The 19357-nt window shown below is 31.1% G+C and overlaps 1 protein-coding gene across 2 annotated transcripts in view; it reads left to right on the top strand.

The window, feature by feature from the left end:
• Positions 1–19357, top strand: part of COL19A1 (collagen type XIX alpha 1 chain) — a 389708-nt gene that overhangs the window by 114165 nt on the left and 256186 nt on the right. For both annotated transcript variants that reach the window (XM_074310576.1, XM_074310575.1), the window contains 2 exons: positions 2120–2164; positions 6101–6145. In XM_074310576.1, the coding sequence (XP_074166677.1) occupies positions 2120–2164; positions 6101–6145 (90 nt within the window). The remainder of the gene's footprint in view (positions 1–2119; positions 2165–6100; positions 6146–19357) is intronic.

Here is a 19357-nt window from a genome sequence, read left to right as displayed (position 1 = left end):
GAATTGGTTTGAGGCCATGAAAGGGCTCAGAAAGGATTTTGAAATCAAGTAAGAGAGGCAGAGAAAAAAATTCAAAAGAGAAATGAGAGGATGCCTGAAAATCATTAAAAAAAAATCAACAGGTTGGCAAAGGAGACTTAAAAGAAAACTAAAGAAAGTAGCATCTCAAAAAAACAGACTAGACCAAGTGGTTTAAAAAAACAATGAGGAGAAAAATGCCTTGAAAATCAGGATTGATCAAATAGAAAGAGAAGCATGAAAATTGACTGAAGAAACAAAAACTCTTTTAAAAATAGAATTGGTCAAATAGAAAAGTAGGAACTAAAGATTACTGAAGAAAATAATTCCTTAAAAATTAGAATTGAGCAAATGGAATCTAGATACTTTATGAGAAATCAAGAAACAATAAAACAAAACCAAAAGATAGAAAACAATATGTAATAGCTTATTGAAAAAAATACTCCCATAGAAAATATATCTATGAAAGAGAATTTAAAAATAATTAGACTCCCAAGGCAAATCCAATAGACTTTGGATAGAAAATGCAAACTGCTTCCAAGAAAAGAATTGGGGATACTGAATGTAAATCAAAACATGCTATGTTCACTTTTTTTCTGCTTTTTTTCTCTCCCATGGTTTTTCCCTTTTGTTCTGGTTTTTCTCTCATGACATGATTCATAAAATAATGGGTATTAAAATAAATAAAACATTTTTTAAAAATTAAAATTATTGGACTACTTGAAAGCCATCATAAATATCAGAACCTAGATATTATTTTTCAAGAAATTTCAAGAAAAACTATCCTGATATTCTTGTACTAGAGGGAAAAATAGTAAATGAAAAAAATGCCAATAACTTTATGAGATTTCAAAATGAAAACTCCCAGGAATATTATAGCCAAATTCCAGAGATCGCAAGTGAAGGAGAAAATATTTCAAGCAGCCAGAAAGAAACAATTCAAGTGCCATATCAAGTCCCAAGATTTATCAACTTCTACATTAGAGAATCAGAGGGTTTAGAAGATGATATTCTGGAGAGTAGTAGAGCTAGGATTACAATCAAGAGTCACCTATCCAGCAAAACTGAGTATAATACTTCAAGAGAAAATAACAGATATTCAAAGAAATAGAAAACTTTTAAGCATGCTTATTGGAAAGGCCAGAATTGAATACAAATTTTAATTTTTCAAATACAAGACTTAAGAGAAGCATAAAAAATAAACAGGAAAAAGAATAATGCTTGCCTTTTCAATAAAGGAGGTAGGGAGAGGAAGGATGGAAATAATTTGGAACTCAGTTTTTTTAAAAAATTAATGTTAAAAATTGTATTTGCATGTTATTGGAGAAAAAATACTAAATAAAAAAATGAAGTAAAGAAATTTCCATTTTGTCAACTTTATCCATTTGCTGGGTATGATATGAAATCTCATGGTTGTTTTCATCTATGATTCTTTTATTAGTAATTTGGAACAATATTTCATGTTAATGTTAATAGTTTGCAATGACTTTTTCTTGAACAATTGCAATTGTTTTTTCATATCCTTTGTCCAATTATGCATTGAGAAATTGTTCTAGGTGATATATATATTTATTTGATTCCTTTATAAGTCTTCAAGTTCCCTCCCCCTTTTTCTAATCTTCTTTCTAGTTTTTCCATAAGTTCCTGTCAAAGAGGAAGTTCTTCTCAAGTAATATATGTAATATATGTTTTCTAGTTTATCAATCACTGGGTTACTAATTTCAGTGATTTATGATAATTGCTTAAAGAGTTTATTCCACTGATTTACTTTTTAAAAATTTCTAACTACTAATTGATTTTTATAATTGCTGCTTTTAATATAATATGAAGGCTGGAAGTTAGCTATCCTCCAATAATTCTCACTTTTTTATATCATCTTTCTTGGATGTCTAGATCTTTTGCTCTTCCAACTGAATTTTTCTTATCATTTGTATGGTTCTATAAAATATCATGTTGATAGTTTGATGTAGCATCAAATTTGCCAATTATTTTAGGCAGCATATTCATTTTTGTTATATTGCTGTGAACTGATCAGAAGCAACAAATCCAATGTTTATCTTATGTGACATATAAAATTTACTTGTGTGGCTGTTTTTTTCAGGGTGAAGATGGTTTACTTGGTGCCCCTGGACCACCTGGTCAAAAGGTAACAATAAATTTTGAATATTCTATTTATTTTTTTAGTTAAATTTTTTTTAATTTATTAAATTTGATATTTTAATAACATCTTATTATCTTTTAGATTATTCATATTTTTTCACCAAATGCCTATTCCTTCCCCTTCCAGGGGATAATGTCTCATAATGAAGAATTTTATTTATTTTAATTTTTTATTCTAGCTTTTTATTTAAAAGTTATATGCATGGGTAATTTTTCAGCGAAGACCCTTACAAAACATTTTTCCCTCTTTCCCCCCACCCCTTCCCCTAGATGGCAGGTAGACCAAAACATGTTAAATATGTTAAACTATATGTTAAACACAATAAATGCATACATATCCATACAGTTATTTTGCTGCACCAGAAAAATCAAACGGAACTAAGGTAAAAATAACCTGAGAAGGAAAACAAAAATGCTAGCGGACAAAACAGAAGGAGTGGAAATGCTATGTTGTGGTTCACACTTATTTCCCATAGTTCTTTCACTGCGAGTAGCTAATTCTCTTCATTATTGAAAAATTGAAATTGATTTGGTTCATCTAATTGTTGAAGAGCGCCATGTCCATCATAATTGATCATCATATTGTTGTTGAAGTGTATAACGATCTCCTGGTTCTGCTCATTTCACTTAGCATCAATTCATGTATTCTATTTATTTTTAAACATTCTTAGCATTTATAGAACAAGACTATTTTGAACTACAGAATTATTATAGAACAAAATTATTTAACATAATGGCATCTCTTCAGAAACAACTTTCCTGTTATAGACTTGTGTTAAAAGGATCCACTCTCAAAAAGACATAATCTAAACTCTTTTCCCAGCAGTGATTTTTAATAATATTTCTTTTTTGTAGAATGCTATAATATCATATAATCATTGTCCCATTTGATAATTTTTATCAGCTTTAACTGCTCTATATTTTTAATGAATCTAAGAGTCCAATAGCCAGACTTAAAATCAAGATGGAATCTAACATTTTCTTGATCGTGTTTCTACATTTGATTATCTGTAATCAGCTTCCATTTTGAAATTTTTTATCAGAACAAACTCAGTACAATGTTGCCAAATGAATAAACGATTTTGAAAATCTCAAAAAAAAAAAAAGATTTAGAAAATGATCCCTTCATGAACATTCTCCTGGAAATAAGATATTTATAATCTTTAATGAGTGAATGAAGAAACCATTTTTTAGCCATTTACTATGGACAAAACATTATGTTAAGTCCTGAGGAAACAAATTGAAAAGTAATACAGTCCTGTTTTCAAGGAGCTCACATTCTAATGGAGATCAGACAAATGGTTTGTCATATTAAGCTTCAAGTCAGTTGGAAAGGTTTTGTGGTCCTTAGAGTACAGGACCAAAGCACATAGTAACAACTCTCATTTAATGTCATACTGATAAAAGGACCTATCAGTTTGTGATGTGGAATCATTTGATAATGCCAAGAACTTCAATGGAAGATCTTTCCTGGGTCTTTAGTACTATGATTGTAGCAGCTGAAGAAACAGTTGCCAGTTAAGGGTTGAGGAGAGTTACTGAAGTGACTGGATAACTGAAGTTTTTAACCAGATTTAGCTATTTCCTAAGAGATGAAGTAGATTTTGGGAAGAAGGAGCATGATTGTATCTTGTTTGAATTACTAAAAGCTCTTTGAAGGCTTTTTGTCTGTTAGCCAAGAAAAAAAAAAGATAGATGAATTATTTCTTGGTATATCCGCTGTCATACCATTGCAGAAATCACACCATGGCAAGGGGAAACATTATTGATGAAGTGTGAAGTGTCTACAAGAGCTAAGGAAACAGTTTCTGAGATTCAGATAAGTTTCACAGATCTGTTTGGTAATATGCCAGAAGTGCTGTAAATTGTCATTTTGAAGAGGTCTTTACTTACTTTCTGTTGGAACTTTTTTCAATCAAACACATCCATCATTAGACATTACTGAGTATGAAGAAGCCAGAGATGGCAAGAGTAAAATTGGAGGACTCTGAATTTCTTCAAAGTATTTCTTAACAAAATCATGCATTGATACAGCATGTGCTGTAGCTAAGAGTCAAATTCCAAGTCAGGGGATATGTAGATTTATCTGCTGGGAAATAACTTTGGGCTTTGCAGCAGCTGTTTCTGGTGGCTACATCACATTGACTGGAGTGGGCTAATGTGCTAGAGGCATTAAGTAGCTTGGATGTCAGCTTACATTAAGTGATGAAATTAAAGTCTATATTCCAGGAATAAAAAGTAGACTTCTGTATTCTGAAGCAAAATGTTCAACTTTCACCACTTTCTACCCATGTGTCTTTTTAAGAGTAGATCTAAGAGATTGTTTTCTAATATATTTTTATCAATCTTATTATTTTCTTAACACTAAGTAAAAAACACCAAGTAACATATTCTCAAAGATGTAGGGCAAAAAAGTTGAAAGGAAAAGTTTTTCTTTCTCTTCCTCCATTTATTGATTCGTTCAGCAAATATTTATTGACTACCTGCCCTGTATTTTAACACTATATTTCTTCCTATAAACTATTTCTGTCCTTGATACACATTTAAATATGTTTAAGATTGCAGAATAGTTATTATGCTTAGGGTTTCAGCAAAGAAAAAGTTATCATATTTTAATTCAATTAAATAATAGATGTGAGAGCTAGGAAAGTCTCAATCTGTTTGCTTTTCTGTAAAATGGGCATAATAATAGCACCTACTTCTTAGCATGACTATGAGTATCAGATGAGATAATAATTGTAAAATATTTTGCACAGTGATTAATACCTAGTATTATAGAAATATAAATTAAGTATTAATATAAGTTATTAAGTATAAATATAAGTATTAAGTATATTCAAGTAAAAATATTTATGAAATGCTGCTCATATCCTGGGCATTGGGTTAGCTAAAAGATATATGATACAGTTCTTAATGGGTTACTAATATTGAGGGCTGCTATATCATCTCATCAAGGTGCATATTCTTCATTAAAGAGTCAAACTGCCTGTCCTTCTCTATCTCTGTTAACATATTACAGACTTTATTACATCAGAGTCTCTTTGGCTGAGGATGAAGAAGTCAACCTTTAAGAGGCAATTTTTCATTTTAGACTGGAGACTATGAAATCTAGTGGAATATCAAGGTGGCAATAGATATCAAACATGGAATTGGTGTGGAATGTCTAGAAACTTACCTTTTGCCATAGCTTTGCATCTTTCTCTTACCAGCTGCTCTCATGAGAAAACCCGGTTGTGCTATGATTGAATGAAACCATCACCTTTCAATTTATCTGTAAATTAATAAAACTAATTCTTTTTTTAAAGCCATCTCACTTAAATTTATACATGCCATATATTCACATGCACATCTTTATATCTATCTATCTATGTTTAAAGAAGGGAGGAAAAGAGAGAGGGATAGAGAAAGAGAGAAAAAAAGAGAACAATAGAGAGCACATGAGAGAGAGAGAGAGACAGAGAGACAGAGAGACAGAGAGACAGAGACAGAGAGAGAGAAAGAGAAAGAGAAAGTGAGAGAATGTATATCCCATCCTCCAATGAAGACATTTATCCTCTGCGCTTTATAATGATGTGCAGGCAACCTTGAGTTTTGAAGACTATTAAGAAAAAAGTATAAATTCTACCATGTCCGACAAACTGGAAAAATTTATAATTAGGCCCAAGGATATATTTATTGTAAATCTCATCTGAGGATGAGACTGGCCAAGTTAGAAGAAGCTCATTATCTAAAGTTGGTCATGAAGTGATTAAGTTTTTGGCCCCAGCAATTCATGAGAGTTATCTATTATTGCTTGGAAGGGTTCCTGTCTATGTCAGGATAAGAAGCTTCCACATCCATGAAACTGTTTAAACTGGATAGAATTGAATTTTTTGAAGTCTTAAGACTGTATTGTTATATGTATTACATTTCTTTACAACAGGGAGACCATGGGTTCGAAGGAAGAAAAGGAGATATTGGTGAGAAGGTAAGGATTTTTTAAAATGTGTGAAGATATGTTTAGAAGAATTACACATGTTTAACCTATATTGGATTACTTGCCGTCTGAGGAAGAGGGAAGGTGGGGAGGAAGGAAGAAAAATTTGAAACACAACATTTTGCAAGGATGAATGTTAAAAACTATCTTTGCACATATTTTGAAAAATAAAAGGCTATTATAAAAAAGAAAAAAAGGTCAAATAAATTTCCTCACTTTCATAAAAAATAATAAGTATTTGTATACTTATGCAATATAGGATATATTACATATATACAATATAGTATACAATTAAAATATACTTATACAAGATGGATTATTTTTTAATTCTCAAAATAAACAATTTTATTTGTATTATGCTTTCCACTTTTGTTATTCAGTTGTTCAATCATATCCAACTCTTTTTGACTCTGTGGACCATAGTATGCCAATACTGTCCATGGTATTTTCTTGGCAAAGATACTGGAGTAGTTTGCCATTTCTTTTTTTTTTGATGACTGATTGGTCAGTAATAATAAAATTATGATTCCAATTAAGTTAGGCAATTTCAAGTCTTAAAAGATCATAGCAAATCTTTTGAATCTTCCTAGAATGGTATTCTGTACTTATAAAAATATGCCAAATACTATGTTAATTCCTTTTCCACACTATCTTCCACCCAACTCACCTCTCATCTGCACTTGTATGTACATGATTATTTACATATTGTCTTCTCAATTAGATTGTAAACTCCTTGAGATTAGGAGACATGTTTGTGCCTTTTTTGGTATCCTCAGGGCCATTAGCACAGTTCTTGGTACACTTCTGTAGTTTAATTGTTCAACTCTTTGTAACTCTGTGGACCATAGTATGACAATACCATCCATAGTATTTTTTGGTGAAGATATTGGAGTAGTTTGCTGTATACTTCTTTGACAGATTAATTCAAAGAGAAATTAAATGACTTGCCCAAGATCACATAGCTAATAAGTATCTGAGGCCAGACTTAAACTGTGATCTTTCTGACTCCATTATTAGAGCTCTATCCACGATCCACCTAGCTGCCACCATTAGACACACAGTAAGTGTTTAATAATGCTTGTTATTGATAATTATTATGATGATTAACAACACACAGGCTTGATAGGGTTGCTGGTCTATTCAATGAACTCTAGTAGTTCAAGGATCAAGGAAAAAACTCCTAATTTGGCATTTAAGACCCTTCATTTACCTGATTCCTCCTTTGTAAGTATTCTATAATTCAACTGAAATTGCTTTCTTGATGATACTTACATATAACATTCTACTTTACTCCATGGCTTTTTAGTTTGTACCTTAAACTCAGAGTATATTCTTTCCTCACCTGGCTCTCTTAAAATTCTTAGGTTTCTTTAAAGCTCAATTCAAATGGCACCTCAGACATGAGTCCTCAACAGATTTTCCCAGATGCTAGTGTTTTTCTGCTCAGAGTACCTTGCATTTATTTTATATATGTATATTCACATATATACATACATTTTTTTCTTCCTGATAGAATGTAAACCCCTTGAGAGTAGGAACTAGTTAATTTTTTATTTGTATCCCCAACATCTAGTAGAATGAATGAAACACATTAGGTGCTTAAAATGCTTATTGATTGATTTAGTATTATGGCAACATATTTCCTAGTAATGATTGTTTCTTATAGCAACACCCATATTGTCATTAGAAGCAATTAATTGCAATGGTCATTTTGAATTTGCTGATAATTTATTGTGAAAAATATATACTATCAATGACTTGACTATTGCAATAGTAATTGTTAATTTATCTCTTTAAAATTGAAAAATATCTATCTACATCAAATTATAAGTGTCTCTTCAGTTTTTGTGCTTAGACATTGTTTTTCATTGTTCCATAAGACTCCCTAAGGAGACAACATAGAAAAGTCATTTAAATTTTGTTTCCTTTGCCTTCCTCCTTTTAGTCTGTCTTCCTACACCAATGACCAGTATATATCTTGAAGAAAGAACAGGAATTGGAATATGTAATCCAAGCATAGACTCATCTGCCTTAAATAAGCAGTAAAACACATTTATATACTGGTTAAAGTTTACCAGTTTCCTGACTATAATCTCATGTAATTGACATTGTAAATATTAACCCCATTTTACACTGGTAAAAGCTGAGGCTTGACCATAAGTAAGTATTAGAGACAGGATTATAACCCAGAACTTTGAAATCTGAAATTCAGTGCACTTTCACTTTATTGTGCTGACTGTGTATACTTAAATTTCTTGGTATCCATTAGCAATTTGCTTCCCCAGTGGCTCTTATATGTAACGCCTCAACATGTATTATAATTACAAGGTAAGCAACTTATGTTTTGTAAGCTCCATGGTAATTACTTTTAGATTTATTAAGTGCAGCAAACATCTGTAAGAAATTGTGATAGCTGCATAATTTATGAGCACTCCATTAAATGATGCCTGTTTTAAATGAGCTACTTTTTAGAAAATGGGTCACTTTGCTGAGGGAGCCTTATATTTCTGCACTAGAACTCCCCTGATTCTAAGCACAAATTTAAGTTAAAAAGATTTGCTTTCTTGTGTTTCTGATTTATCATCATGTTTTGCCTGCATTAAAAAGCATCAGAATAAATAAAAAGAATCGACAGAGTCTCAGTAATTTAAAGAGGTACCAAATCATTAAGCCCATGTCTAGGTAGCTGTTTTTGTGTTTTATGTGCACATTTGATTTCAGGAGGTAATAACCTACTCTTGGGCAAAGAAAAAAAGGGATCTTTAGTTTGCAGACATCCCTCCAGGTTCTTCATATTTATTATTATATAGAATAAATGACAGAATATATGGTTTGTCTCATATCCCTATACTTAGCTTTACTGAGAGGTGAAAACTATTTATAAAAATGATCAGAAGGAAATGAGGCATCAAAGATTAAAATGATCTTGTCATAATTCAAAACAATAATAGTTTATAGCCAGATGCATTATTCCTGTTGTAATTCTTATACAGCAAAAAGGTGCTACCTTGGGAAACTAAATGTTATTTTCTAATTATGTGAAATACCTTTTTTGTTTTGATCAGATGTTTTGTATTAATAGGAAAATTTTGATGTTTCTAATCAATTTATTAGGATAAAACCAAATCAATTCAATAAGCATTTATTAAATACCCACAATATTCTAAACCCTATATGAAAGCCAAGATAAAGATGATAAACTAGCTATAGGGAAACTGATGCTTTTTCCTTTCCTTTGAAATTCAAAGTATGACAATTATGCTAATTACATATTATTGGGTAACTATAAGAAAGAAAAAAAATCAAAGTTCATAAAATATGTCTTTTTCCCATCATAGATTGCACAATGATTTTAAATTCTTTATACAAAAAGTCCATTAACCTTGTATATAATTTTACATTGATCTAATTCTCCTTTGTCCTTCATTTCATTGCTCCTCTGAGTAATTTTTTAGTAATGTTTAAAATCAACTGTTATTCTAAATGTCCCAATATATGAATTGCAAAATAAAATTGTTCCAGGAAATTTTATGCATGAAGCTATCACATCCTTTAATTCAAAACCACAATCAATTCAACTATCAAAAACACCAGCTTTACAAAAACAGTAAGATATATTACTGTTAAAATCACTTTTCTTTAGTGATCTTGAATAAAAGCCAAACTGAGGAATCTCTTGCTTTCATAGAATCCAAATGAGTAGGGGAAGCAATATTACAGCCCTGTTTTTCTACCCTATTGGTTTCCCATAGAAACATCTTTGTCAATCATTGTCCAAGAATGAGCCCAAGGAACTTGCCATTTGATAATGATGATCTCACTGATAATTAGAGATATGAAACAGCATTTTAGTAACACTTGTAGATACTCAACAAATAAAAGTAGCACAATTCTGTCAAATCAGTGCTTAGCTGAAGGAAAAGTGGAAAGAAAACATACCTACTGATATTTAATTTGCAGTTCCTTGGCTCATTCTTGGACACTAGCTTTTCCTCTTGAGCACACATCCAGATTAAAAAAATTACTCAGTTTCACTGTGTACCAGTTCCCTTCTTTATAGGCTATGGCAAAACTTTGTCCCAGCCACGAGAATCAGAATACATGCTTATATACAAATTGATTGGGAGGGTAATTTAAAAAAAAATCATCAGGGAACTGAACACTTTCATCATCTTATAACGCCACTTTGTGTTATCCTGAATTTGTTATTTTTGTCAGTGTGGTACAATATCTATTTGTTTAAGCTAACTTTAAATTTTTTCTACATTATAGGAACTATGTTGTTATTTCTAGTTCTTGTAGGACAGTTTGTGATTTTAGGAAGGTGCTGCCATGACATAAAAGTGAATTACATTTGAAGGAGAGAGGGCTGTGTAAGGTCCAACTGCCTCTTTCCCCTCCAGAATCATCTGGTCAGTGGCCAGATATAGATCAGGACAACTGGTGGTTGGCCCTGAATGCAGTAGGAGACCTTGCCCCTTTTAAGCTAAGGTCTTCAACAGGTGTCACTTTCACTGAGACCCATTAAGTGATACCAGAAACAACTTTTTAATGTAAGTTCACTGTTAGTAAAGAAAAAAAAAGATGATGCAGCAAGAATACTATTTTTATTCTTATCTTTCCATTCTTAAAAACGATCAATGACATCAGAAAGGTGATGACTTGCAAATGAATTGGATCTAAGTGAGGCAGATCTTCAGGAATATAATGGTAATGGATAAGGATTGTTTTTTGTTTTTTTGTGTTTTTTTTTTTTTGACAATGGCCATTTGTCAATTATTGTACGAACTGAGTATACATTTGAGTCAAATGTATAGTTTGTATAACTTAGGAAAAAAACATTAGTTCTATGGAGCTGTATTATGTTAAGAGGAAGGTGTTAATATGAAAAGAAAAAGCAAATATATCATTTTAAGGTCTATCCTTAGAAATAATTGCTTCAAATACTGCTAAAATTCCATTTTTAGTCGGGTTTCAGAGGATCATAGATATTGAGAGTTGGAAGGAATCTAGAGGCTACCAAATCTAGTCTCTTCATTTTATAGGTAATGAAATGAGAGATAGAAATATATATTTTAATGACTTGCTCAGAGTCACACAGTTTAAGTGTCTAAGTTTAAATGCCCAAATCTTTCTGATTCTATGTTTAGTGTCCTATCCCATTCTGTGCTTCTTTTTCTTTCTTATATGTGCTATTATAGAACTTGAAGGTTGAATAAATTATGTAGCTATTCTATTATACTGATGAGCTTTATGAATCAATTTTGTTTGTCCAGAAGACAGAAATAACCAGCTGCTACCACCACTCTTGCCATCCTTTCCTTACATCCTATTACAAATGCAGTGACTTTTTATTTTAAGAATGACATTTTAAATCACAGGATGTGTAGTAACAACTCCATGTTGTGAAACCTGATGACTCACCTTGCATGTCAGTTTGCCATTCCATGAAAAGATCAGGTCTCAGAATTAAATGAAGGCCTTTTTAATGATTGAAAAGGAGGAAGAGAAGCAAATTGGACTTTAATCCTGTTCTGTTTGCTTCTAAGGAGATAATTCCATTCAGTAGTTGATATCATCTTATCTTTAGTTATACCTTTTTTTTCCTAGTCTGGGGAAATTCTGTTTAATTCAACCTAATTTTAGTTACCATTATTTTTATGGCTTTTCCTCTACTTAGAACTCTCCAAATTCAATTCAAATATCTCCATGTCTTTGATTCAATTTTGATCCCATTGAAATGAATCAACTAGAAATGTTAAAGTTGGAAATTACTTTATACCTCTAATAATCTGCATTTTATTTTTTATTCATTTTAATTTTACTTTGATTATAAATATAATAACTCTTAGAACCAAACTTCATATAAACAAATGATTGTTCATGAAAGTGAAAGTGAACACTTAATTTGCTTTTAAAATCATATATATATATATATATATATATATATATATATATACTTTTTTTTTTCTTCTGACCCTGGAGCCAAGAAGATCTGAGTTTAGACTCTACTTTTGACTCCTAGTGATTGAGTAGTCCTGGCCAAGTCTGTGTTTTAGGAAATTCTCTAGGATTCTAACATACAGAGTGAATGAACATCATTGGCAGAGGAAATTCCTCACTTGGTTCTTCTTTTATTCCCTATAACACATAGCTAGGTGGTATAGTGGATAGAATGCTCTTCCCAAAGTCAGGAAGACCTGAGTTCAAATGTGGTCTTGAACATTTACTAATTGGGAGATATTGGGCAAATCACTTTATATTTATTTGCCTCAATTTCCTCATCTGTAAAATGGGAATAATAATGGCACCTACTTCTCAGGATTGTTATAAGGATGTAATGATACAATATTTTTAAAACACTGAGCATAGTACATAGAACACACAGTAATGAATAACTTCATGAATAACAGCTATTATTTATGATTATGATTATGAGAAATGCATAGTTCTGGTTAAAAAAAAAAGAATAACAACAACAAATATATATGTAAATCTGACTAAGAAAGTTTTAGTTACAAGACTGTCCTGTCAGCATTTTTCTTTTCTAAACTATTTTTCAAATGTGCATTTTTGAAAAGATTTTGTTCCCATCATTGGTATCCTTTTTCTGTTGCTCATTGTCATGAATCTGCTTCTTAACCTATCTTTTGGTATTTCTTTTGTGTTTATCATATATTTGACATTTCTTGTAGTAAAATAATGCTGCATTTTGTTTAAATACCATAGTCTGTAGGTTAACCCTCAATTACTGAGGAAACAATTTGCTTCTAATAGTTTTGCTATTGTGACTGCTATTAATATGAATATTATTTTCAGATGCATCTTTTTTTCAAATATATCCTTAGAATGAATTCTTTAAAGTAGGATCAGAGTCAATGATTTTGAATAGCTTTGTAATTTTTATTATATTTCATTCCAAAAATATTGCACAAATTCAGAGCTCTACCATCAGTATGCCCATTTCTCATACCCAGCAATGCTGAACTTAGCGTTGAAAAAGAACCAAAAAAAAACCTTATTAATCCAACCTAAACTCAAAGAAGAATCCCTTTTACAAGATACTAAAAGAATCCTCTTTGGTTTAAAGATGTCTAGGAAGGAAGAAATCCCTACTTCCCATGACTGCCCATTTCTCCTAGTTCTGCTCTGTGGGAGCAAGCAGAAGTCTAGTCCATTTTCATATGTTAGCCTATTAAGTATTGGAAACAGATACTAAATTCCTTTTTGTTATGGTTGCTAATGTGGGGTTTGTGAAGCTGCTCATCTTTCTAGTTACTTTTTAAATTTATGGAATAAAATAAACATTTCCATAACATAAAAAGATAATTGTACATGAAAGTAAAAATCTATGTACAATTTATATTTTTAAATATACCATGAAATTATCATGTAAATTTCTTTGTTTTTCCTTTTTCTTTCCCTATCTTCTTCAGTTATGACCATTAGACATATATGTATACATAATGTACATATATATGTATGTGTATATATGTATATACTTGCATATACATATATACACATGCACACGCACACATATATATATGAAAATATTCTATAATATTCCATATATACTATTATTTACAAGTTCTTTCTCTAGATACAGATAGTATCTTCAGATTTCTTATACTCAATTTGGGCATTTATAAGTCAAGATAACATTTACTCTGAGTTGGTCTTAAAAACAACATTGCTGTTACAATATATAATGTTCTCTTGGTTCTGTTCATTTTACTCTTCATTGTTTCATGCAGATCTTTCCGTGTATTTCTAAAATCATGAGCTCATCATTTCTTTTTCTTTTTTTGCTGAGGCAGTTGGGGTTAAGGGATTTGCCCAGGGTCACAGAGCTAGGAGGTGTTAAATGTTCTGAGGCTAAATTTGAACTCAGGTCCTCCTGACTTCAGGGCTGGTGCTCTAACCCCTAGACAACCTAGCAACCCCCGTCATTTCTTTTTTTAATATTAATATTTCCACAATTACTTTCAAAACTACTTTTTCATTTTTAAAAAGATTTTGAAGTTCTAGTTCCCACCCACAATTAAGAAATTATATAAAACATTCTCATAAAAGTCAAGTTTTGTAAGAAAGCACAGATAAGCATAGATCTCTCACCCTAATGAAAATAAAAAACCTTCAAGAAAAATTAAGTTAAAATAAAGAGAGAGATAGAGAGAAATAGAGAATGCTTTGATCTATACTCAGACTTGATCAGTTCCTTCTCTGGGTATGGATAGGATTTTTCATCCTTCACAGTAGGTGTGGATGGTTATACTACAGAGAATAAAAAAGTAATTTACAGCTGGTCATTCCAGAGCATTGCTATTACTTTGCATACAGTATATTTCACTTTGTTCATGAAGGAGTTTCCAAGTGTTGTTACTTTTTTTTTCCCTGAGAGCATCCTACTTATCATTTCCCAGAGAACAATAATATTTCATCAGAGAAACTTGCTTCATTTTTTTTTACAATTACTGTTGCTAATTGTATTCCCCCCATTTATTCTCACTCTCCTTTCACCCTGTCCCTTCTCAAGTGTTTTATTACTGACCACTTTCTCCCCAAACACGCCCTCTTTTATTGCCCACTCCTTCCCATATCCCATTCCTCTCCAATTTTCCTGCAGAGTAAGATAGATTTCTATACCCCTATTGAGTATGTATGGCATTTCCTATTTGAGCCAATTCTGATAAGAGTAAGGTTCATCATTCATCCTCTCCTTCCCTTCTTCCTTCCACTTGTAAAAGCTTTTCCTTGCCTCTTTTTTATGACAGATAATTTGCACCATTCCACTTCTCCCAATTTCGTTCTCCCAGTACATCCCTTTCTCTCCCCTTGATTTCATCATTTCTTTTATTTATTTATTTTTGCTGAGGCAATTGGGGCTAAGTGACTTGCCCAGGGTCATACAGCTAGGTATTAAGTGTCTGAGGATTTGAACCCATAATTTCATCATTAAAAAAGATATTATTCTTTCATATTCAAATCATACCTGCACACTCTATCTATATATACACCTCCTAACAATCATAATAATGAAAATGTTCTAATGAGTTACAAATATCATCCTCCCATGTAGGAATGTAAATAGATTAACCTTATAAATCCCTTATGATATCACTTTCCTGATTATCTCCTTTTTGTTTCTTCAGATCCTGTATTTGAAAATCAAATTTTCCATTTAGTTCTGGTCTTTTCATCATGAATGCTTGAAAAAAATCTGTTTCATTGAATGACCACATTTCCATTGAAGTATTATATTGTTTTGCTGAGTAGGTGATTATTAGTTGCAATCATAACTTCATTGCTCCCTCAAACATCAGATTTGAAGCCCTATTGTTCTTTAATGTTTAAGCTGCTAGCCAGCTTAGCTGGCTCTACTATACTTGAATTGTTTCTTTTTAAATGCTTGCAATATTTTCTTCTTGACCTGGGAGTTCCAGAACTTGGCTTTAATATTCTTTAATAATTAATAATATAAATTTTTGTTTTTATTTTGAACTCTTATTCAGAAGGTGACCAATGGATTCTTTCAGTTTCTATTTTATCTTCAGATTCTAGAATGTTAGGGCAGTTTTTCTTGATAATTTCTTGAAAGATGATATCCAGGCTCTTTTTGTTGATTATGACTTTCAGGTAGACAATAATTTTACAATTATTTCTCCTGGATCTATTTTTCCAGGTCAATTGTTTTTACAATGAAATCTTTCACATTTTTAAATATTTTTTCACTTTTTTGGTTTTGTTTTATTTTATCTTGTATTCTCATAAAGTCAATCACTTCCATTTACTCAATTCTACTTTTAAGGAATTATTTTCCTCAGTGAGCTTTTATACTTTCCCAATTGGCCAATTTTGCTTTTTTAATGCATTCTTCTTGTTAGTTTTTTGTATTTTCTTTTGTACATCTCTCAATTCCTTCTCTAATTTTTCCTCTATCTCTCTTATTTAATTTTCAAAGTCCCTTTTGAGCTCTTCCATGATGTGAGTGCAATTGTTATTTTTCTCGAAGGTTTTGCATGTAGGAGCTTCAACTTTGTTATCATCTTCTGAGTATGTGTTTTGACCCTCTTTGTCACCATAATAGCTTTCAATGATTGGAATTTTTTTGTATTCTTTTCTACTCATTTTCCTAACCTATTACTCTACTTTTAGCTCTTTGTTAAAATAGGGCTCTTTTTCCAGGGTGGAAAATGTGCTGTACCAAGTTTCAGGGGTTTTGTGTTTTTAGAAATCCTTCTAGGAATCTGACTACAAGCACTCTTTTCTATCCTGGAGCTCATCATTTCTTATAGCACAGTAGTATTGCCAATCACAATCTTATGCCACACCTTGTTCAGCCTGGACTGAACATTTGATGGACATCCCTGGAATTTTCAGTTTTTTGCCACCTCAGAGCTGCTATAAGCATTTTAGAATATATAGATTCTTTTCTTTTCCCCTAAACCTCTTTGAAATTAGAGCTACTACAAAGAGTGCAAATGGTTTATTAACTCTTGGGGAATTATTCCAGATTGTTCTCCAAAATGGTCGGATCAGTTTACAATTCCACCAATAATGAATTAGTGTCCCAATTTTTTTTGTAATTTCTCCAACATTTGTTGTCTTCCTGTTCAATCATTTTAGCCAAAAAGGAATAAAATGATATCTCAAGGTTATTTTCAATTAAATTTATCTAACCAATAATTATTTAGAGCATTTTATGATTGTAAATTGTTTTTTGTTTTTTTCCTTTGGAAAACTTTCTGTTCATACTTTTTGACCATTTATAAATTGGGAAAGACTCATTTTCTTATAGATTTGATAAGATTCAATTTTAGATATGAGACTTTTTTTAATAAACTGTCTTTAAAATTTTTTTCCAATTTTCTGCTTTCTTTATGATTTTGACTGCATTTGCTTTATTTGTACAGTCTTTTTAATGTAATGAAATCAAAATTATATATATTTATACTTAACTTTTGATTTCTATATTTTGTTTATTTATAAATTATTCATTCTTCCATAAATCTTATAAATATTATGTTTCAGGTTCTTCTAATTTTCTTGTAAAATCTCTCTTTGTATCTGAGTTTTGTAACCATTTTGACCATATCTTCATAAATGGTGTTAAGATACTGATTTTTGCTCAGTTTCTGCCATACTGCTTTCCAGTGTTCCCAACAATTTTTAATGTAAGGCTGTTTTCTAAAAACTGTTTTGATAATTGTATTTCAACACAACTCTTTCCTTTGTAATTCTATTTATTTTGCTTTTTACTTTTAAACACATTTTGATATAAAAATTTCAAGTGATTGTTAAGTTACAAAAAATTAAAGTATACCCACCTTAAGTCTTTTTCTTAGGCTAAAACTCCCAATTCTTTCATCTGATCTTCATATGACTTAAATTCAAGGCCCTTCACTATCTTTTTTGCCCTCCTTTGTACTTTCTCCAGGTTATCATTATCCTTCTAAAATTTTGACATCCAGAAGTGAACATCATGCTCCAAATGTAACTTGATCAAGCATAGTTCAGTGGACTGATTACTTTCTCATTCATAGGTGTGATACATCTCTTAATGAAGTTTAAGATCATACTAATTTTCTTAATTTCTGTATAATGCTGTTTACTCATATTAAGTAAATTGAATCCACTAAAACTTCAAATTCTTTTTCATTTGACATATTCTTCAGTTAAGCCTTCTTCATCTTGTGCTTGTGTACTTTATTCTTTGAGAAAAAAAATGGTCAATATGTGCATGACTTTAGATTTATAACTATTTAATTTCAACATATTTCAGCAATTTTATTTGACCAAAGCTTCTAAATGATACGCATCTTTTTGAATACTATCACCCATTGTGTTAAGATATCTTTAACAGTTTTATATTATTTGCAAATTTCATAAGTATGTTTTCTGCTTCACTTTCCAAATTGCTAATGAATATATTAAACGTTGTAAAGCAAACATAGATTTTTATTTAAAGGAGGTTACCATGTTGTCAATGAACTAATAATAAATCTAGCCTTTCATTAATTTCAGAATCTGCGTAATTGTATTGTTTGGCCCACATCTTTCCACATTGTTCACAAGATCAGTATGATAGACTTTGTAAAAATTCCAAATCTGGGTATGCTACAATCTAAGTATCTACACTATTTCCTTGCTCATATGACATTGTAACTGTCAGAAAAATAAATTAAGTTAGTTTTGCATGACTTGTTCTTGCTGAAGTAATGCAAAATCTTTGTGATACTGATTACTTTTCTAAATGTTTACTAATCATCCCTTTAATAGTAATTTGATATTGTTAGGAATTGAAAACAAGCTCATGTAGTTGTAGATTCCTGTCTCCATTTTTGAAAAGTAGTACAACTCTGTCACACTTCTTTTATTCTTCAGGATCTTTCAGATTCTGCCTAGTGACTCAATAATCATATGTGACAGTTATTTCAGTGACTAATATATATTTTAGTTTGGCCTAGTGAATTGAACTCATAAAATGTTACTCACTTCCTACTTATGTTGAATATATATTTCCTATAATCAATTTTTGCTTTGTCTTTTCTATTCCAAAGATGAGTTACCCTAACTGAGAAATATCCTGGGGCCACTAGATGGCACAGTGGATAGAACACCAGCCCTGAATGCAGGAAGATCTGAGTTCAAATTTGGTCTCAGACACTTAATACTTCCTAGCCTTAATACTTCCTAGCTATGTGACCTAGGCAAGTCATTTAATCCCAATTGCCTCAGCAAAAAAAAAAAAAAAAAAAAAAAAAAAAGGCAGTATATTCCATGTTTGATCCTCATCATTTCTCCATATAAAAAAACTTATTTAAAAATTATCTTTAGATTTACCTGACTGCCTCATTCTGAGAAAATGTGTTAGAAATGAAATGAGACTAGTGAAGAAAACTAAAAATGATTGAAAGAAGTTATAATTTTTATTTTTTTTTAATTTAGGATTTAAAAGTATCTGTGCCAATTTAATGGGTAAAGAACATTATATTTTATTTATGCTTTCTCATTAATGTGGTTGTGAGAAAACTCCAAATTTCTATACTTTGATAATTTGTTTCTTCATTCAAAAACTAACAATTCAATGAAGCTCTCCTTTACAAATATGTGGCACTTATCTTTGACCTCAGCTTTCATCTGTGACTTGATAAGAGGAGGAACCTGTGAGTTTTGAAAGGTCTGGAAGATTCCTAACTTTAC

Source organism: Sminthopsis crassicaudata, chromosome 4 (genome assembly GCF_048593235.1).
Source record: "Sminthopsis crassicaudata isolate SCR6 chromosome 4, ASM4859323v1, whole genome shotgun sequence".
Taxonomy (NCBI): Eukaryota; Metazoa; Chordata; class Mammalia; order Dasyuromorphia; family Dasyuridae; genus Sminthopsis; species Sminthopsis crassicaudata.
Note: the sequence above shows the minus strand (reverse complement) of the source record. Positions and strands in the feature narration are given on the sequence as shown.